Source organism: Bufo gargarizans, chromosome 2 (assembly GCF_014858855.1).
Source record: "Bufo gargarizans isolate SCDJY-AF-19 chromosome 2, ASM1485885v1, whole genome shotgun sequence".
NCBI lineage: Eukaryota > Metazoa > Chordata > Amphibia > Anura > Bufonidae > Bufo > Bufo gargarizans.
In genome coordinates, this window is record NC_058081.1 from 686,555,828 (window position 1) to 686,578,830 (window position 23,003).

At 43.0% G+C, this 23,003-nt stretch overlaps 1 protein-coding gene across 1 annotated transcript; it reads right to left on the minus strand.

Annotated features, from left to right (window-relative positions):
- Positions 1 to 1,275: 1,275 nt before the first annotated feature.
- Positions 1,276 to 10,881, minus strand: LOC122926981 (alpha-tectorin-like). Its single transcript, XM_044278512.1, has 8 exons — positions 10,858 to 10,881; positions 10,459 to 10,528; positions 10,338 to 10,376; positions 9,008 to 9,138; positions 6,203 to 6,484; positions 5,092 to 5,229; positions 4,506 to 4,665; positions 1,276 to 1,826 (listed from the first exon to the last, which is right to left on the minus strand). The coding sequence occupies exons 2-8, from the start codon at positions 10,493 to 10,495 to the stop codon at positions 1,654 to 1,656; spliced, it is 960 nt and encodes a 319-aa protein (XP_044134447.1). The 5' UTR covers positions 10,496 to 10,528; positions 10,858 to 10,881; the 3' UTR covers positions 1,276 to 1,653.
- Positions 10,882 to 23,003: the final 12,122 nt, after the last annotated feature.

A 23,003-nucleotide genomic window follows, 5' to 3' on the forward strand; every position in this document is an offset into this window, starting at 1 on the left:
CTGGTGACAATAGTGGCTGATACACAGCGCTCTCCTTGACGTCTCCAACATTGTTGGCGGCCATCATTTCTGCTCAATGTGAATCAACTTTAATCAGTGAAGAGCACTGAAGCCCACTGGTCCCTCGTCCAGTGTAGAAGCTCCCTGGCCCATGCAAGACGATGACGCCATTGGTCAGGTACCATTTCAAGTCGTCTAGCACGCAGACCACGCTGATGTAAATGGTTTCGAATGGTCTGACGTGACACTTTGGTGCCTCTCGTCTCCCTTAAATGTGCCTGGAGTTGTGTGGCATTCATCATCCGGTTCCGTAGGGCATTGTTCACAATGAAGTGGTCATCAGTGTGGGATGTGGCCAAAGGACATCCACTTCTCTGCCTTTCTGTGACTCTTCCAGTCTCTCCGTATCTCTAATACAAACTGTTGATGACATTCTAAGCTCAAGGGCCACTTCCATCTGAGAACATCCTGCTTGAAGCCTCGCAATGGCGAGGTACTGTTCATCAATTGTTAGGTGTCGTCTTGGTCTCATGATGTCAAAATGTGAACAGCATGATGAGGAGGACTGTTTAAATATCAATTCTAACTGAACCAGGAAATGTATTGAGCTCCTTGTTCGAGACCAGCAAGTTGTGCAAAAAGTACTTGCCAACATTGAAGAGTTGGACATGTGCATTCAGAAGTTTAGAAATGGTCACATTAAGCTCACCTGTAAAGGTTAGAGAGCATATTAGGTTCATCCTGAAATTTCACCCACAAGCCAAATATCCCTAACTTTTTATGAGTAGTGTGTATAGTATAGAGTGTGTGACACATACAGTATTGTCTTGTACATCACACACCTATTGTACCATATCGCACATTACACACATACATGCCACATATTACCCACATATTGTACTGTACTGCACATTACACACATATTGCACTGTACTGCACATCACACACATACAGTATTGTACTGTACTGCACATTACACACATATTGTACTGTACTGCACATCACACACATACAGTATTGTACTGTACTGCACATTACACACATATTGTACTGTACTGCACATCTCACACATACAGTATTGTACTGTACTGCACATTACACACATATTGTACTGTACTGCACATCACACACATACAGTATTGTACTGTACTGCAGATCACACACACATATTATTATGTACTGCACATTATACACAACAGTACAATCCCGGAATACCCCTTTAAGTAAAGTTGTGGATTATGTGCTATATGATCCATGAAATAAAGCTATTTTGAGGGTTATTGACTGTTATATTATTTATTAGATACAGTGAAGCCATTGTCAGGTATTTTCATAAATCTTGAAAAAGCCTTAAGAAAAATCACAATCACTCTCATGGTTGCGCTTATATATCTGCAGCTGCATCCCCCTCCTCACTTTATTTGAAGCAATGATGTGCATAGCAGTCAATCAGCTGGGCAGTTAATTAATGTATTGCACAATGAGTAATGTGGCCAGTACAGATAAAGGGGTCTTTATATGAGTCACTCTGCCCACCTCTCCATGGGACCTCTGTGTGTGGCCCTGATTGGTCAATTTTTGGCTAGTTTTGGAAAAATTTGAAACATCATGAATTAAGGCAGGTGAAGTCAGGGTGCGAAGATGTCCATCATCTTAGATGCAGATCTTCTCCTTGATCTTGCAGGTGAAGAAGGATCCAGAGGCTTCACAGGTGGCGGACTCTGGGCAGACCTCCTCCACACAGGACACCCGGCCATCCCGGCATGTGCACTTAGTGCTGCAGGCTTCTTCTTTCCAGAAGTCTTCACCTTCTTTAGCAAACTTTGCTGTGAAATAAGAATCAGTGTCGATCAGAGGAGAAATAAATCATTACATGGTGGCCATTCACATGAATAGCTATCATGTAGGGAAGTAGATAGTAGATAGATAGATAAATAGCTCAGTTGCACACCGAGAGGAACAGCTATGACAGCACAGTAAATAAAAGTGGCAGAACATTGCTCAACTTATGTCGAAGCTTCGGACTTCATATTCTCAATGGCCGCACCAAAGAAGACTCTCTTGGTAGATATACCCTAAACTCCCATGTAGGCAACAGTGTGGTAGACTATGCCATCACGGATATGTACCCCAAAAATGTTGGTGGCTTCATAGTAACTCCACAGACACACCTGTCAGACCAGAATCAACTGCTCCTATACATTAAATCCACAAGTAAACCACCGGCACAAACATCACAGTAGACCTGCCTCTTTAGCCTACCTCCATTTTTTTAATGGTTCAAGATGTCAGCCCCAAACTATATGGAGACCATAAACAGCACAGAGATCCAGAAGATGCTCCATAACTTCCATAGTAAAGTGTATGAGCTGAACCCAGAAGGAGTAAATCTCGTGGTGAGGGACTGTAGTAATATACTTTACACCATGGCAGAAATGTCTGACCTCAAAAGATGCAACAAATGGCCAAAAAAGCAACAACTCAACAGTTGGTTCGACCGGGAGTGTAAAGCTATAAGGAAGGCGCTAAGAATGGCCTCAAATAGGAAACACCAGGATCCGAAAAACCCCAGTCTGAGGGAAGCCTACAACAACATACAAAGGCAATATAAAAATACCCTCAGAAAGAAAAAGCAAGGCAACATCTCAACCAAGCTCCTCCAACTCCAAGATGCTCTCCAGGACAACTCCTTCTGGGAACTATGGAAGCACAAGGACAAAACCAGCAAGAACACCAACCTCCACATCCAAAACGGCAACATCTGGCTCCAGTACTTCAAGGATCTTTACAAAGCCATCTCGAGGGAAGACCAAAGCCCAGAACAAAAATAAATCACAAAAAAGCTGAAGGATATTGAGGAAAAAAATCAAAGATTTCAAAAACCCTCTATACACACCGATCACACTGCAGGACATAACATAGAGGATCTAAGTGATAAAAAGTAAAAAAGCCAGCAGCCCAGGTGGGATCCTTCCAGAAATGATCAAATACAGCACGCCAGGTATCCAGGCTGCATTAGTAAATCTCTACAATGTTGTGCTGAGTGCTGGCTACTTCTCCCAAAGCTGGAACCAGGGCATCATCACCCCCATACACAAGGGCGGAGACAGGTACGACCCAGCCAACTATAGAGAGATATGCATCAGCAGCAATCTGGGAAAACTCCTCAGCAGTATCCAGAATAAGAGGATCCTCAGCAGTATCCTGAATAAGAGGATCCTCAGCAGTATCCTGAATAAGAGGATCCTCAGCTTCCTCACCCAGCACAACATCCTCAGCAGAAGCCAAGAAGGCTTGATACCAAACCACCGTGCCACGGACCACATCTACACCATCATCGCCCCAATCCTCCTGTATGGCAGCGAAGTCTGGGGCCCAGACATATACCCAGACCAGGCAAAGTGGGACTCTGGGCTAACAGAACTTTTCCACCTAGAATTCTGCAAACACTTTCTCCAGGTCCACAGGAGTACCTCCAACAGCGACTGTCGAGCAGAACTGGGCAGATTCCCACTTTACTTTGCTGTCCAGAAGAAGGCGCTATTATTCAGGGCCCATCTGCATAGCAGCAGTCCCAGCTCCTACCATCACAAAGCCTTGCTACACCAAGAAGCCTCAGAAAAATAAAGCACCCTGCAACAAGTCACCCAAACCTGGCCTGCCCAAGCCACCAACCAATACAGCCTGGAAAAGGGGGAAATCCAGAGGACAATACACAAGTAAAAAGAAGAGTATATTAGCGTCTGGAGGAGCGACATAAGAACATCCCAGAAGCTGACAGTATACCAGAGCCTGCAGAAGGAGTGCAAACTAGCCCCATATCTAAAGAAACTCCCCAATCCAAGAGACCGACAGATCCTGAGCTAATACAGACTGAGTGCCCACAGCCTGCTCATTGAATCCGGGCGTCACCGACAGAGAAACAAGCCAAGGGAGAAGAGACTATGCCAGCAGTGCGACCAGGAGGCCGTGGAGGATAAGGCTCATTTCCTGCTGCGATGCCCCAAATACTCAGCAGTGAGAGATTCTCACTTCAGGAGACTGTCTGATCTCTGCTCAGACTTCATCTCCATGGAGGAGGAAGAGAGACTCTCCATACTGCTGGGGGAAGAGGAGAACACAGCGGCCACAGCAGCACAATATATTACTGCCTGCCATAGACTGAGAGGAGCCTGATATACCATGGACTCCTATACCCCCACCCTGTATATGTCCAACTTGCTTTGGCAATGCTAAAATGTATTTAGTCCTGCCAATAAAGCTTATTTGATTTGATTTGATAGATAGATAGATAGATAATAGTAAATAGATGGGAAATAGATAGATAGATGAGATAGATAATATATAGATAATAGATAGATAAATAATAGATAGATAATAGATAGATAATAGATAGATAATAGATAGATAGATAGATGATTGATAGATAGATAGATAGATAGATAGATAATAGGAAATAGATAGAAAGATGGATAGAAAGTAGATAATAGAAGATTCATAAATACCTTGAAATACGCATCCTCCAGGAACCTTAAAATCATCGACTTGGAACACCCATCGTCCCGGGCAGTTGACATTGGATGTAGACTGAATGTTCAGCACCTCATTGGTCCTGGATCCAGGGATATTAAAGTAATGAGTGTCATCTCCGCTGTTGAATCCCGCCTGTGAACAGGATACAGTCCCCATTACTCCACTCTCAAGACAGTCCACTGGGAATGTTACACTGAACACTCACCAGCAGGGGGCAGTAATACACAGGGGGCGCTGTTTATGGAAGATATCCCTCAAAGGGGTTGCCCACTTCCTGGCTACTTGTGAGCAATGTTTATGTAGTGCATCTGAATGGAGCAGGCTGAGTGATGTGTCTGGTCACATGACCCTCCATCAGCAGCCATTTTATGGACAGGACCTCCGTGTCAGCAGCACAAAAAACTTGGCCAACAAGGGGGCTTACCTCATGAAATATATAAAATGGCACAGAATTTCAACAAAGGTTGTATTAGTAAATGTCATACACTCACCTTACAAACACATTAGTTAACAGTAGCCAGAAAGTGGACAACCCCTTTAAGGCTTGTAGTAACATACCTGAGCAGGAGTCCCACCTGTACCAGTGTAAGGGTCTCCACCACTAGCCGTTCCTGTTGTCCAATGAATGTCCCCGTAATTTAAGATGGCAAAGTAATGGAAACCATCACTGGTGAGGACAGCCTGGAAAGTGTTCACCTGATGGAGGAGAAGAGCAGAACTATAAACAGGTCATATACATAATACATCGCTGCAGGAAACATCTGCAAAACCAAGAGAAACCAAGAGAAAGCAATCTATCTATCTATCTATCTATCTATCTATCATCTATCTCATATCTATTATCTATCATCTATCTATCTATTATCTATCTATCTATCCAATATCTATCTATCCATATCTATCTATCTATCTATCCATCTATCTATTATTTATCTATTATCTATCTATCCATCCATATCTATCCATATCTATCTATCTATCTATCTATCTATCTATCTATCTATCTATCTATCTATCTATCCATATCTATCTATCTATCTATCTATCTCATATCTATTTATCTATCTATCTATCTATCTATTATATATCTATCCATATCTATCTATCTATCTATCTAATATCTATCTATCCATATCTATCCATCTCTATCCATCTCTATCCATCTATCTATCTATCTATCTATCTATCTATCTTCTATCTATTATCTATCTATCTATCTATCTATCCATATCTATCCATCTCTATCTATCTATCTATCTATTATCTATCTATTATCTATCTATCCATATCTATCCATCTCTATCTATCCATCTCTATCTATCTATCTATCCATCTCATATCTATCTATCTATCTATCTATCTATTATCTATCTATTATCTGTCTATCCATATCTATCCATATCTATCTATCTATCCATATCTATCCATCTCTATCTATCCAATATCTATCTATCCAATATCTATCTATCTATTTATCTATCTACATATCTATTATCTATCTATCTATCTATCTATCTATCTATCTATCTATCTATCTATCAATCTATCCATATCTATCTCTCCATATCTATCTATCTATCTATCTATCTGTCCATATCTATCTATCTATCTGTCCATATCTATCTATATATCCATCCATCGTACAGGCGCAGACAGAAATAACTCTAACCTTTTTGGTTGCAGACCCGTAATACGCTACTTTGTCCCAGGTGGCAAGGAACGCCCAGGTGGCCATATAGTGCAGATTTGGCAGGTGCTTCCCCATGTCCTCTGATATCTGATCCAGGAGACTGGGGTCAGTGGTTTCCCTGTAGAACACTGTGCCCCCCAAATTATTGTCCACATCTCCCCAAAAGGGGGTGACAAATGTTTCCTCGCTGGTCAGGGGGAAAGCATCCGGGGTGTATTGGGATACTTCCATGTTGAATGAAATCACTCCATTGTTATTCACCTGTTGAACACAAAAATAATAAGTTCATAACTGGAGAAGATAAAATTGTGATTGTTTTTACGGTGCCTGAGATACCACATACCACCAACAGGTGGCGACAATTCAAACAGTGTTAAAGTATAACTGTCATATTTATATTTTTTTGGAGTATTGGATTGTGGTGATTAATACCTCCTTGTGGCCCTATTTTAACTTTTCACTGTGTATTCAATTACCCCTTAATTCCACAGTTTTGTTCCCTGTACTACCTACTTTTACCTGTGCTTAAAATCAGGTTGCTATGCAGGGTCCGTCTATGTGTTGCCATGCAGGGTCCGTCTATGTGTTGCTATGCAGGGTCCGTCTATGTGTTGCTCTGCAGGGTACGTCTATGTGTTGAAGGATGGAGGACGCAGAAGCAGGTGCAAGGTCAGATTACTGACAGCCAGGGACTGTAAGTAAATGATTATAGCCAGGTCCTCCCCAGCAGCTGATAACAGTGCCTGGGCTGTGTGCACTTCTCCCAGTCCCTGCGCTTGGCAGACGCTCCCTCACTCAGCAGAGCTGGAGAATGCAGAGTTGAAGCAGCGCAGACCAGGGAAGGGAGATCTGCCCTCTGCTCAGTGTATAAATGAAAGCAACATGTGGTAAGAGAACCCCTTTGTGCTGCAGGAGATTAACCCTTTAGGGGGGAAGGGCTCTGGTTGCTGATACTTTTGGGGAGCTATTGTTACTGGCTAGTGAGGGCAGGCGGGATTAGCCTCAGGGGGAGGGCAGTGGCGGCCATCTTAACTGAATAGTGAGATTGCAGTTTTATGCAGACTGGTTGCTAAGGGCTGAATCTTATTAAATATGGGGTAAGTCAGTCTGATAGTAACTGATTCTGGAATATCATGTTATGAGTAACTACATATATGAAAATTGAAATTAGGGTCTAAGTGTGACAGTTATCCTTTAAAGGGAACCTGTCACCTCCAACAAACATCCCAAGCCGGCAGCTGTACCTGAGCAGCCAGCAGCATGTTTGTAACGATCATTTTCTTCCTGCAGGTAGTTGAAGCAAAAGCTGTAAAAACTTTCTTTAATCCCCTGCCGGCGCGCTTCTCTAGTCAGGCTTGAAGTCACGGAGGCAGCGGCATCCTTGCTTCAAGTCACAGTAACCAGGCCCCCTTCCCTGCCCCTTCGCTGTGACTGACAGCGCTTATGCACGACAGTTCGGCTGGCTTTGCCAGGGCAGGGAAGTGGGCCTGGTTACCGTGACGTGAAGCAAGGAGGTCGCTGCCTCCGTGACTTCAAGCCTGACTAGAGAAGCGCGCCGGCAGGGGATTAAAGAAAGTTTTTACAACTTTTGCTTCAACTACCTGCAGGAAGTAAATGATCACTATAAACACGCTGCTGGCTACTCAGGTACTGCTGCCGGCTTGGGATGTTTTTGGAGGTGACAGGTTGCCTTTGAAGGAGTCTTTTTTTCCTAGTATTCTAACAGAGAACTCTTGGGTGCAGATTTGGAATCACAAATAATGGATTTGACAGTGTCACCTCTCTATAATTGCCATCAGAATGTCTAGCCCCAGTATCGAGGGAGAAGAAGATGGTTACATGGACTATGAGTTTTTAGGTTGGCTGATGTCTTCCAAAAACAGCACCACATCTGTCTGTGGGTTGTTTTTGGTACGGAAGCTCCATGGAAGTGAATAGAACTGAACTGAAATACCAGACAGAGCCATGGTACAAGAATGGCGCTGTTTTTGGAATTAGCAGCTATGTTTTTCTAATCTTGTACAACTTCTTTAATCCTTACGGTTGCGGAGTGGTTCTTGTCTCTCTCTTTTGGACTTTTAGTATCACCATCTGTTGTTCATGGTCTGGAATATGGACAATATCTGGTGGCTACCACTACTCCCAGGTAGGGTCCTCTCATTTCCCATAATTTGTTTTCATTTTTTACTTAGGGTCTACATTAACGGCCATTGAATTGTTGGTGATTGACCCGAAGACATATATCTTATCTGGAGGTCAAGCTAAGATACCATCTTTCCCGGGTTCATCCCTACTGTAAGTGTACAAAATTGTCCTCCTTAAAGAGGTTGTCTGGCCAAAGAGTTGACAACCCCAATTGTCCTAACTCGTCCTTGACCTGAATTGGGCTGAGATGGTCATGCTGGGACCACGGACAGGCGAGTGTTTTCTTTTCTAATAGGGCACAGATTAGGTCCGTTGGGGTTGTTGGCGCCTAGGCCAAACAACCCCTTTTAACCTATATGTCTGGTACCACCAATAATTTTCTGGTTTGTCTGAGTGATAGAGACAGGTTTCTTCCTTCTGTAGGACATCTATTTTGCAATTTTTTTCCAAGGAGCATTGCCCTGCCTGCTGGCTCTCCACAAGGAGTGGAGTATGATAGGACATCCAGTTATCTTTTTTATAATCTAAAGACATGCCCCTGTCGCCCCTTAATGGAAACAAATTTTACAAATGGTGGAGTCATAAAATTCTACAATAAGACACCAGAAATGAAGATAATGGACAGAAAAATGTTCTTACGTAAAGAGAGTTGTATTTTTTGGCATAAAATATAAATGGTTTGGAGAGCGGGACTTCACCAGACGTTCCATCATCTTCAATGGGGGTCTTTTCGTCACCCTGATCACTACCATATGGGTAGAGTACATAATCTAGATCAGGGGAATAAACCAAGTAAGTCAACAATGGAAGAAAAGAGGAGTGAGCAGAATTCAGTAATTTGGGGTGTTTTAACTCTCAGCTGTGTTTTGTTGGAATTGTTCTAGACAATATTTTTTTAGGAATATTTGGGTGAATTTTGGTGATTGCAGGTAAGTCTTAGGGTTTGAAAAAAATTCTACCCACAATTCGCTCCACCAGTAGGACAGAATCTAATTCTATTAATCCAAAACTTTTTAAAGACTTACCAGAATTCTGGTGCATTTCAGACTTCAAAAGTTTTGTGGGACAGTGCGAAATATTATGTATTATAGGGTAGACCAGTACATAAAAAAAAATTCAGAATGCCTTTATAAAAAGTCATACCTCACCGATCCCTGGCTGCCCCCGTTACCATGGTTACCAGGTCCCCACCTGTCTTTATTTTCTGGTCCCTGTCTACACTGGGAATGCAACTGGCCACAGTGGTGACCTGCCTCAGCAAGGGATTGGCTAACTAGTTGCATTTCCAATGTTTAGAGGGATCAGTAAGTAGTTACCAGATTGATCGGGTAAGTATTACTAGTTTTATTTTGTCATTTTAGCCAGATTTTTACTTATATATTTTTTTTCAATTTTTATATATAAAAAAGCAGTAGCTATATATTTTTATCCACTAGGCGGTGATTTAAAGTTTTGTAGCACCCATGTCTCAGTGAAAGTGACGTGCGCCTAATGGTGCTCATGGATATATTTCCTAATTATAGCACACCATGTGGTCAGAAGGGGAATTGCATGTAAAATCTATAGTTAAAACATGAAAGAAAAATGACTGAAACCCAAGGTATCTAAAGGAGATTGAAATCAGAAGGCACTTTTATACTATTTTTTTTATATTTTTTACTATCTTTTTATGCCAATGCAAATATATGTACACCTCTTGAGTGATGCCTCCTCACAACAAATGTAACATTATCACTTATGGCCTACTATTTTCATGCTTTGTCAATGAAAAGGAAGACATAACCCTTTAAGGTAACTGCTAATCTCAAGTAGTCACTGAACAAGCGCCTTAATTATTTTTAGGACAGATTATCCTGAATGCGGATAACTTTTTGGAAATTCTTTCCTACTTTAGTTTCCCAGAAGTTTTGAAAAATGTAAAAATAACCACAAAGTCGCATGCAAATAATAATAAAAAAAATGTTCTTACCTAATTTGGTCCATCCTTGCTCAAACCCTGAAATCAAAACTGTGCAAAAATATTTTTTTTTATTATTTTTGCTATCATATTTATTTTGCTTTTGAATCTTACATTTTTTTATAGCACCTACCAATCAGCAGCAGCAGCAATGAAGTCACTCGTAACATTGTCCTTCGGTTGGCTGAGCGCTACTTGAAATACTGATAGGGAGAAGGTAAACATTCATTTTGAAAATCTCGCTTGCCTGTTGAGTTGGTAATTTTTTTATTTAGCCATTTTTGGGCCCTCTCAGATAGCAGTATGTGGTTATAATTGTTACTTTTGCACCCCATATAGCTGTGCCCCTGGTTTATCAAGAAATACATGGGATATATGCGTTTTAGATCCTACATGTCCTGAAACCCATGAGAAAGTCTGTAAAATGTTGTATATAATTAGTGGTGCACCTGACCTAGAGCATGCTTCTGAGTTGTAGCACTATGAATGGGATTATGATAAAGCTGGAGGAAACACCAGTAAATGCTCTTACCTCTGTATTGTCTGGTCGATCCCAACCTGAGGACACTCAGACAGCATATGATCTTATATATGGTGAGCCGTGGAAGGTGGGGACAAAATGTTTGACTAGATCTTAAGTCTTGCATGTGTGAAGATGTGTACACAGCACTTACAATAATATTGATGTGTTTATAGAGTATGTAATACTGCCACATCGCCTCCACTCTCACCACTCTGCCCTTATCAAATAATGATTCACAATTTACTACAATTCTGACCCTGCAATTTTTTATATTTGAGAACAAAAGATTTACAATATTAGGAACCCCAGGCCAATAATTTGTAAAAATAAATAAATAATAATCTGAAAGATTTGGACCTGCCAGAGGAGGTCTTTGGACCTGCCAGAGGAGATGATTCTGGGGTCCATCTTCTATCTATACATGTTCATGTAAACCTCTATTATCATTCTACATAGAGGACCTCCAAATGGGGTTGTCTTCTGCTGGACCTTTGAAGTTCATTATTGTGTCAGAGCCTGGGACCTCTTTTGGTATGCTGATAGGCCAGTTCAACTCTGGGACAACAGTACGAGGTTAATAAGAGAGGGTTAGGCTGCACAGCAACCACTACTCTACTACCCTATTTAACTCTACCTCATTAGACCAACACTTTACTACTCAAGTTCCGTGGCTCTGCTTCATCTGTCTTCATCCTGCTACATCAGCACTGTCTTTCCATGAGGCTTAAGATCTACTATTGTGGACAAGCGGCTTAGAATATCCACCTCACTAGGTGTGTCATTACACTTAGTGGACAGTCCGTGGTATAAGTGGGCTCCCACTCATGGATGGCAGAAGGAATCTGACAGGCAAAGTGATTTTTACAGAGCTCGCGTGGGGCAGATTGGCACCCCCTCACACACACTTGGCTGGGACTGTAATGGGAAACTTTCTTACCTGCCTCATGGCACTGGCTCCCCGCTCCTTCCTCACCCGGCCTGCGATGCTTCCCTGGTCTCTCTCACTGAAAACATCCTGTTAGACATGGCTGCAGCCAATATGGCCATGGTGGTGACAGCAATGTCAAACCGGATGTGTTTAGCGAGGAAGCCCACCTGATCATCGCAGGTTGAGAGGAGGAGAGAAGGAGCATGTAGCCAGCGCCGGGAAGCAGATAAGTAAGCTTTCCTTTAAAAGTCCGGACATATTTGCACAGCTATTTAAAGGGGTTGTCCGGGTTCAGAGAGTCACTAGCCCTGATGGGTGGGCTTTAGCGCTGTCCTAGCCTGTAAAACAGGGCTGGTAATGTCACTGGGAACACTGCTAGGTGGAAGCCTCTGCCTAACAGTGAGAAATGTAGACAAAAAAGACCTTGCCCTGCACAATGCAGCGCAAGGCAACGGGGAGCACCGAATCATTTCATGTCAGAGGGGCTGTCTGGGTGAAAACAGGGATTCACCTCTGAACCCAGACAACCCCTTTAAGGTCTCTTTGCAATATATTTAATGGTCTCAAAGTATCTAAAGTCAATGGATGTGAACAACTGCCCTGGAGCTTCTCTCTGGAGGCAATGATGAAGATGGCCATGCTCTACACACAAACGTTCACAGTCCTCTGGCATGGTACACCTCTCTGCACACTTTGACTGCCTGACTTATCATAGTCCTGAAACATTGGCTTGTTCTCAACAAGCAGTCCAAAAATGATGCTTTAATGGGGGCATCTCCCTGCCCCTGTTTACATGCACACAAGTGTTAGTGTGCACAAGCACAATAAATTAAGCTTTAACTGAAGCAGAATGCCTGCCCGTATTTATACACGCATAAGTGTTAATTGTCAGAAAGAAAGTGGCTTGTTCTGAACGAGCCTGGAAACATGTTCCCTTTTGATCATTAGCAGCAGAACAATGTGGGTGTAGAAAGGGTAGGGTAATTGTTGCATGTGGCCGCAATAGCAGTGGCTGCAGTAGCAGCATAACATGGAACCTGAAAGGCAGTAAATGCGTATGCAGCTGTGCAGGGGTGATAATAACAGTACCAGTGTCAGTTGGGTAGAGCTAATGGTAGTGATAGTATGTGGAGTAGCAGCTGCGGTGGTGGCAGCAGCAGCAGCCATACAGTAAAGTAAATCATCGTAGGCAAGCAGACAGCAGCAGTAACATGGTGGGGCCAGCGATCAATAGCCACCATCAGCAATGTCAGATCTATTAAACAGACTCAGTGTGTGAAAATCCTCCCGGATCCATGCGTTGGGATGGACAAGATTTAACAGAGGGTAAACTGGGCCACTTCTGGCCACTTTGCCCCATGCTGTCATGGTCTGCTCATGATGTCAACATTAAAGATGAGCGAATTGAAGCTGATGAAGTGGAATTCGATCTGAATTTCAGGAAAAATTTGATTCGCAACAAATGCGAATTCCCTCGCACTTTGTGGTAACGAATCGCAATTTTCCTAAAATGGTGACTACACGTGTGAGGACTAAGTACATGGGACAAGGAACTCTGGGAAGGCGGGATCACCATGATTGACATGCCTGCATGCAGCCAATCAGCAGCCAGCCCTGTGATGTCACAGCCCTTTAACTATAGCAGCTATTTTAGATTTTGACATTTTCCAGCGTTCAGAGTGCAGAGACAGACGTGTGAGGGTGCTACCTCTATGTTTAAAAAAAAAACTGAAAAAAGGATTTATAAGTACAGGGAAAGGATAGGGAGGAATCATTTCACAGCATCTTAGTGCAGGGAAAGACGTCAGAAGGCGCTAGGGACATTGATAGGAAAGTGATTTACAAGTGCAGGGAAAGATTATTTGGGGTTCCAAATAGCCATTAGACAGCTCTGTCATTCCAGCTTTTTGTTATTGGGCTGCAAGTGTTTTGTTGAAAAGCTTTTAGTGGCTTATATCTTAGTATCTTATTCAGTACTACAAGAAAAATATATATGCACTGCACTGTTGCAGTTATTTCTGGTGAAAGCGTATAGGGGCGTATTTCCGAACTACAAGAAAAATATATACGCACTTCACTCTTTGATTGTTTTGTAGTCAAAGTGTATAGTGGCCTATTTCTGTCCAACAAGAAAAATATTAAAGCACTGCACTGTTGCAGTTATTTCAGTTTAAAGCATATAGGGGCGTATTACAGTAAAAAAAGAAAAATATATATGCACTGCTCTGTTGCAGTTATTTCTGGTGAAAGCATATAGGGGCGTATTTCAGTCCAACAAGAAAAATATATACTCATTTCACTTCTGCAGTTTTTTTCAGTTTTACTGTCATATGGGGTCATATTACAGTAAAAAAAGAAAAATATATACCCACTGCACTGTTCCAGTTATTTCTATTTAAAGCGCATAGGGGCGTATTACAGTAAACAAAAGAAAACTATATACGCACTGCACTGTTGCAATTATTTCTGGTGAGAGCGTATAGGAGCATATTTCAGTCAAATGAGAAAAATATATACGCATTTCACTTCTGCAGTAATTTCTGTTGAAAGCGTATAGGGGCGTATTACAGTAAAAAAAGAAAAATATATAAGCACTGCACTGTTGCAGTTATTTCTGGTGAAAGAGTATGGGGATGTATTTCAGAACTACAAGAAAAATATATACGCACTTCACTCTTCGATTGTTTTCTGGTCAAAGCATATAGTGGTCTATTTCAGTCCAACAAGAAAATATATATGCACTGCACTGTTGCAGTTATTTCTGTTTAAAGCATATAGGTGGCGTATTACAGTAAAAAAAGAAAACTATATACGCACTGCACTGTTGCAGTTTTTTCTGATAAAAGTGTATAGGGGCGTATTTCAGTCCAATGAGAAAAATATATACAGATTTCACTTCTGCAGTTATTTCTGTTGAAAGTGTATAGGGGCGTATGTCATCAAAAAAAGAAATATATATACGCACTGCACTGTTGCATTTATTTCTGTTTAAAGTGTATAGGGGCGTATTACAGTAAAAAAAAGAAAAATATATGCGCACTGCTCTGTTGCATTTTTTTCTGGTTAAAGCGTATAGGGGCGTAGTTCAGTGCAACAAGAAAAATATATTCTCAGTTCACTTCTGCAGTTATTTCTGTTGAAAGTGTATAGGGGCATATTGCAGTCAAAAAATAAAATTATACATGCACTGCACTGTTGCAGTTATTTCTGTGCAAGATGCTGGTAACTATGGCTGGTCAGCGGACAGGAGATGTGGCGCCTCGATCTCACGGCCATATGATCCCTGTGGGGGCTGAACTGGAAGAGGAGGAGGACATTGGAGCACAGGCAATGTGTAGCCAAATGGATGTTTTTTCTACTCAGCTGACAGGAGAGGAGGAGCAGGAGCAGCCAGAGGAGCTACAGGGTGATGAGGAAGACGAGACAGTGGCCCTGGACACACCGTGGCAGTATGCAGTGGAGATGGAGGCAGGGAGTCCCTCCGAGTCACTTGCACAAATGGCACGATGCATGCTCACTTGCTTGCGTAGTGACAACCGAATTGTCACCATTCGGCAGAGGGATGACTTCTAGCTCTCCACCTTGTTGGACCCTCTCTACCAGTCCAGACATCCACCGAGAGGGAGGACAAACTGAACTACTACAGTCAGTTGGCCACTGCCTATCTGCGTCATCGTCCATCCTTTCGCAGGTCTGACCGGGGGGGGGGCCCTCTGCACTCATGCTCCACTGCCATGGCTGCTGGGGAGGGGTGGGGTGGCAGGAGCAGTACCAGCTCCATCAGCAGCAGCCTGAGCCTGCAGTCGCTGATGAGTAGCTTTCTTCACCCGCATAATGAAGAAACTACTCACCAGCAGCAGGTAGACCTGGAGCAGGACCTGAACCAGCAGGTGGTGGCATACTTGGATAGCACCCTGCCACCATATCCACACTATGTCACCTTGCCATTCTGTGGTCTCCTGATGCTGCTGCTGCTACTGCCATCTCCACACTATGTTACCTTGCCACTCTGTGGTCTCCTCATGCTGCCGCCACCTCCACACTATGTCACCTTGCCATTGTGCGGTCTCCTCATGCTGTTGTCATATCCACACTTTGTCTCCTTGCCACTCTGTGGCCTCCTGATGCTTCCTCCACCTCCAAACTATGTCACCTTGCCACTCTGTGGTATCCTGCTGCTGCTATCTCCACATTATGTCACCTTGCCACTCTGTGGTATCCTCATGCTACTGCCAACTCCACACTATGTCACCTTGCCACTCTTTGGTATCCTGCTGCTGTTGATGCCATCTCCATATTATGTCACCTTTCCACTCTGTGGCATCCTGATGCTGCTGCTGCTGCTACTGACATTTACACATTATGTCATCTTGCCACTCTGTGGTATCCTCCTGATGCTGTTACTGTCACCACCTCCAGACTCGGTCATTGTGCCACTCTGTGGCCTCCTGATGCTGCCACCACCTCTAGACTCTGTCATTGGGCCACTCTGTGGCCTCCTCATGCTGCTTCCACATCACCACTATGTCATAGGGCCACTCTGTGGACTTCTCATGCTGTTCCCACCCTCCCCACTTCATGACTGGGCCACTATTTTGCCTTTCGGCCTGGCTGACAATGATTTATTTGACCTTTCTTCTGATCTGACAGAAGGAAGGAAAAATGAGACGCACAACGGATCCTGTCTGTGCAGCAGCTGTGAGGCCCGTATGGTCCCATCAGAATTGGCTTTTGATTTGGTAGCCAAAAGCAGGAGTGGGTACAAAACACAGAAGACATGCAAATATTCCATTCATGTGTCATCTCTGTTTTACATCCACTCCTGTTTTTTTTTTTTTTTGGGCATTACTGATGGACTACTGACTAAATGCTGACTGAGTGAAGGTGGATGCATCCTTAGACAAGATCAGTTTTTTGTGGGTTATTGTTCTGACGGATCAGAGGAAGGGCAAATTAATCAGTGACGTCAACACAAACTTACTGCTGACACCCTCTCCACTCTGTCCGGGGGAGCTCTACTTGTATAAGCGTTTAATAGAACAGGTTCTGCAGACATCTATGTGGAATCAGCTGATGACGGTGTAAAAGGCGTGTGCTTCTTCTTGGCGCTAACATCGACCAGTAAGGCTGAGTTCATACTTGAGTTATTTGGTCAGTTTTGACCCCGTGACTGCACAAATAGAAGTGTGCAGTGATTCTAAGAGCGACGCCTGTCATGTGTTTGTCATAAGGACTCACAGTATTGTTTCACTACCACAGCAGACTCCCTATGTGTGTTACTGCAAGGCACAGTGTTCTACACCACTATACAGGCTCTCTGCAGCCCGGAAATAGCCGTTTATTAACGGAATTCAATTTTTTTATTTTTTATTCGCTCATCTCTAGTCATCATTATACATTCTCGCCATGATTTCAATGCTTACAGGGGTGCTCACCCATGGTAGTGCACATACATTTACCATTCCCTTGCAGGTACATGTAAAATCATATTTCATGACAACCTGGCATATCAACATGCAAGTGGTAGAAGATATGATAGCATGGATAAACATAACATAACAATGTAGGCATGTTCTACCAAGAGTCACTTTACAGTTTAACTAGGTGGTATTGCTGCCTCAACAGGGTCAAACAGTAACCCATAGCAACAGGTATCGCAAAATATAGTAACCAGCACAAGGCTATTTTCCAACTTTCTTATACAAAGGCTAGGAAACTCTGGGATTTACTGCCCCAGCTTCATTGTCCCCTCTGATTTAGTTGTCTCGGTCTAACATCTACATAGGTACTTAGGGTGATGTGCCAGTTTTCAGAAGTCATTAACCTCCACTTGCTAGCTAACTACCATGCAGTGCCGATGGTCCTCTTTATAGCAGCGGTGTTTTCAACGTCCTGCATGTACTTTGCAATTTGGCTTGAATGCAATCAGCACTAGCAGGAGCCTTGTCCCACTCTACTATCTTCAATAGAAATCCAGCAATATAATCCACAGTCCCTTTGTCTAAGCCCTACCCTTTGGCTGTGACCCTACCCATAGCCAATGCCAAGATGGACATGAAGAGGACAAGGTGGGCATGGATCCATGTTTACTCCTTACCTACCACACCTGGTCTATCATTGTATTACCTGGGCAGGGGAAATGTGTGGGCAGGCACCTCTTCACAGCTATGGTTTGGTTTCCAGTTAAACTGAGGTCCGTACAACTCCTTTAATACATGTCTATGAATTTCCAGACTTCGATATATTACAGTAAACACTCAAGATACAATGGCCTCAGGATACAACATACAATGGTCTTTTCTGACCCATCGTAAGTTGAAACTAGACTCAACATACAATGCCTCAGACTTGGATCCAACCACTCAAGACCACTTGTCTGGTAAAATAGTTGTATAACTTGCTATTTAGCAGCTATTCCTGGATGTTTTATGTAAGGACCTGTTTTATCTGTCTTAGTTATCTGCTTATTTTTCTTAAATCTGCATTTTCTTTTATCTTGGATGACATTTTGGGTCTTAGGAACCGATTACTCAAGTTACAATGGTTTTAACATACAATGGTCGTCCTGGAACCAATTAATATTGTAACTTGAGGGACCACTGTAGCTGCTTTCTCTTGATGGCCAACATCCATCTCAGTCCACATGACTCAATTCTATAATTGTCACTTCAAATCTCATAATCATTATTTAGATTGGCTAATACCAAAAATAAATTCTTAGTGTCACAGACTTACCCTGTTTTCTCAGCAAATCCTAAAGAAAACCTCTCTAATGTTACAATTTGTCATCAGTAGGCTGAATGCCAGTGACTACCTTTTAAAGGGAACCTCTATTTACCAGCTGTTTCTCTACCTGGTTGGGAAACCCCCCTTGTCAATAGGCACCTTTCCTCTGAAATATCTTGCAGAATGCTCGCTGAACTTTTCAAATTTTGTTCATCGGTGGAGGTTATGTAATTCTTAATTTTTTCTTGGTGTGTAGTAGAAGGGGAAATTATGTATGCTACATTAAAATCTATAGGAAGTAGACAAAATCAATGAATGACTGCATTGGGGTAGAGAGGAACATTTTCATCTATGCTATGGAGTCACATGCACTCTCTCCTACATCTACTACTCTTCATAAGGTCCACTAGTCTAATATCCTGACCCCCGAGTTGTGGAGATCTTCTGACATAGGTCTAAGACATGACCAGTGGATTTTTCCTTTATGAAGAAGCCATAAATATTTCCCAAAGTCTACAAACTTGAAAGCTTTTCTTTTCTTATGTTCCTCTTCCCCATTTTTGCTGGAGCTTGGCCAAAGTTACCGCCAAATAATGAGCTTATCCTTTAATACCACTCCATTTGTTCTTCTTCTAAACCTGGTGAGAATTTATAGAAGGTTACAAAATATGTTTCCAAGATACTTAAGAGAGATTACTACGTGCAGTCTACTCTAAGCCAGGCGGATTTCTTCATAGGCACGCCCGTGACTCACTCATTGAGGAAGTGGCTCCTTTAAGTTTGATAAGACTCTAGTACTTCTATGTTAAAAGGAATGAATCCGGGAACATTTAGTTCGTGGGAATTTGAAAACTTTTTGAAAATGAGATTTAATGAGGACAATCTTGTTTGAGAAGATATAGAACTTTGTGGTCCACTCAAAGCAAAAAAAAATATTAAGGTCTTTATTGGGTTGAAATACATTACTGTTCATTCCCTGATGGGAACCCCAGAGACATAACCTAAAAGTTCATGGGTATCTATACATTTAGGCTACTTTCAAACTAGCGTTTTTGCTGGATCCGACAGGGCTCAGCAAAAACGCTTCCGTTACTAATAATACAACCATCTGCATCCGTTATGAATGGATTCGGTTGTATTATCTTTAACATACCCAAGACGGATCCGTCGTGAACACCATTGAAAGTCAATGTGGGAAGGATCCGTTTTCTATTGTGTCAGAGAAAACGGATCCGTCCCTATTGACTTACATTGTGTGTCATGACGGATCCGTATTGCTCCGCATTCCATGATGGAAAGAAAACCGCAGCTTGCTGCAGTTTGCTCTTCGGTATGAGAAAGCAACCAAACGGAACGAAATGTTTCATTTTCAAACATTCCATTCTGTTCAGTTACGTTTTGTCCCTATTGACAATGAATGGGGACAAAACGGAAGCATTTGTCTTCGGTAGTGAGACCCTATGACGGATCTCAAAACCGGAAAATATTAACGCTAGTGTGAATGTAGCCAAAATTACACATGCCAGTCCTTCCTTGTACTGATGTTCAGTTACAGCCTTTATTATACCTCATAACTATAGTCTGTCAAATGTTATTAGAAAAAGTCAGCGAGCTTGTTACACCCTTAACTGCATATTCTAAACCAATACTAAAGTTTTATATTTTATATAGCTAAATATTAACCAATAATAAATTAAATGAGAATATATTATGAACATATCTATCCTCAGGTCCCTGACATCCTAGGGTGTAAATATGCTTACTAAATAAGACAATACTATTCCATTGTAATATTGTATAGACTCTTAGGGTGCTCGAGTCTCCTCCCCGCTACGCAGCCAATAAACGTGCAGGTGAGTACTGCCATTCACTGTAATGCCGTAGCCATGTTGGCTACTGGCATTGCAGTGATTGGCTGTCACGGAAGGTGTACAGGAAACAAGACAATGCAAAATGAATATATGACTCACTGGATCCAAAACTAAGGAACAAAAGGGAGACCCCTGCATAAGACCTGGCACTCTCCCTGACTGCTCAGCCTATGCGAACACCCCAATGGTGGATGATCGCATATCCTCGTACCTCGACTATATAACACCTGAACACCCTACAATAGTGAGGGGACACGACCACCGGCTCCCTACACTAGACACGGAGGGAGTCAGGGTCACCTGGGATCCAGCAAACATAAAATCACAAATGAATGTACAACACTTATCTTGTAGAAGACTGGGAAATAGGATCAGCATGCACACACACTCCAGGAAGTTGTATAAACCGCACACTAATGCATTATGGGGAGGAATTTAAAGGGATCCAATCAGTCCAACTACAAGACAGCTGAGAGAGGCTAACGAGATGAGGAACTGAAAACCAAAACAAAGAAAGCTCAAGGAGGAGGTACTGAAAGGCATCTGTCAGAGCTTCTCAGATGTCTGGTTGTGACAGTACCCCTCCCTCTACGAGTGGACTCCAGACACTCAGAGCCCACCTTCTCAGGATGGGACCTATGGAAAGCCCTGATGAGACGAGTGGCCTTAATGTCCGTCACTGGGACCCACATCCTCTCCTCAGGACCATAACCCTCCCAATGAACGAGGTACTGGAGAGAACCGCGGACAACACGAGAATCCACAATCCTAGAGACCTGAAATTCAATGTTACCATCAACCATAATCGGAGGAGGAGGCAAAGGCGAGGGTACAATGGGTTGAACATAAGGTTTTAATAAGGACTTATGAAAAACATTATGAATCTTCCAAGTCTGAGGAAGATCAAGACGATAGGCAACAGGATTGATGACAGACAGGATTTTGTAAGGCCCAATAAACTTAGGACCCAACTTCCAAGAGGGAACCTTCAATTTGATATTCTTGGTAGACAACCACACCAGATCACCAACATTCAGGTCCGGACCAGGCACACGTCTCTTATCTGCCACACGCTTATATCTCTCACTCATGCTCTTTAGATTATCCTGAATCTTTTGCCAAATCGATGACAAAGATTAGGAGAATCTGTCCTCATCAGGTAAACCAGAAGACCCCTCTCCTGAGAATGTCCCAAACTGCGGATGAAACCCATATGCACCAAAAAATTGTGACTTATCAGAGGACTCCTGACGACGGTTATTTCAAGCAAACTCGGCAAGGGACAAAAAAGAACACCAATCCTCCTGATTCTCCACCACAAAACAGCGCAGATATGTCTCCAGATTCTGAATGACGCGTTCTGTCTGGCCATTCGACTGCGGGTAGAAAGCAGAAGAGAATGACAACCGAACCCCCAAACAGAAAGCCTTCCAGAATCTGGAAACAAACTGCGTGCCCCTATCAGAGACTATGTCTGAAGGAATACCATGCAATTTGACAATGTGATCAATAAATGCCTGCGCCAGCGTCTTAACATTGGGCAAACCAGGAAAAGGGATGAAATGCACCATTTTGATAAAACGGTCCACCACCACCAGAATCACAGTCTTCCCCGGGGAACGAGGCAGGTCCGTAATGAAGTCCATGGACAGATGTGTCCAAGGACGGGAAGGAATGGGTAAGGGAAGGAGAGGACCTGATGGCCGTGAATGAGGGACTTTGGCACGAGCGCAAGTCTCGCAGGCTGCCACAAAACCCTCAACCGACTTACGAAGCGCAGGCCACCAGAATCTCCGAGCGATGAGATCCACTGTGGCTCTTGCCCACGGGTGCCCAGCAAGGACTGTATCGTGGTGTTCCTTAAAAATCTTGTGTCTTAAAGCGAGAGGCACAAACAACCTCCCAGGAGGACAAAGATCAGGAGCCTCTGACTGGGCTGCCTGCACCTCTGCCTCCAATTCAGGAAAAAGAGCAGAGACTACCACACCTTCAGCCAAAATGGGACCCGGGTCTTCAAAATTCCCACCTCCAGGAAAACAACGTGACAGGGCATCTGCCTTCACATTCTTAACCCCAGGGCGGAACGTGACAACAAAATTAAACCTTGAAAAGAACAAAGACCATCTGGCCTGTCTCGGGTTCAGACGCTTGGCTGACTCCAAGTAGGCCAGATTTTTATGGTCAGTAAACACGGTAATAGGGTGTCTGGCTCCCTCTAGCCAATGGCGCCATTCCTCAAAAGCCAACTTGATGGCCAACAATTCCCTATCTCCCACATCGTAATTTCTCTCTGCGGAGGAGAGTTTCTTCGAGAAAAAGGCACACGGTCGCCATTTGGCAGGAGAGGAACCCTGAGACAAGACCGCACCCACACCCACCTCAGAAGCATCAACCTCAACTATGAAGGGTAGAGAAATATCAGGTTGTACCAAGATGGGAGCGGAAGCAAAACTCTCCTTGATATTAGAAAAGGCCTTACGCGCCTCTACCGACCAGGAAGAAAAATCTACCCCCTTTCTGGTCATATCAGTGAGTGGTTTAACAATAGAGGAATAATTCAAAATAAACTTCCTGTAATAATTGGCAAAGCCCAAAAAACGCATCAGCGCCTTCTGATTCTCAGGAAGCTC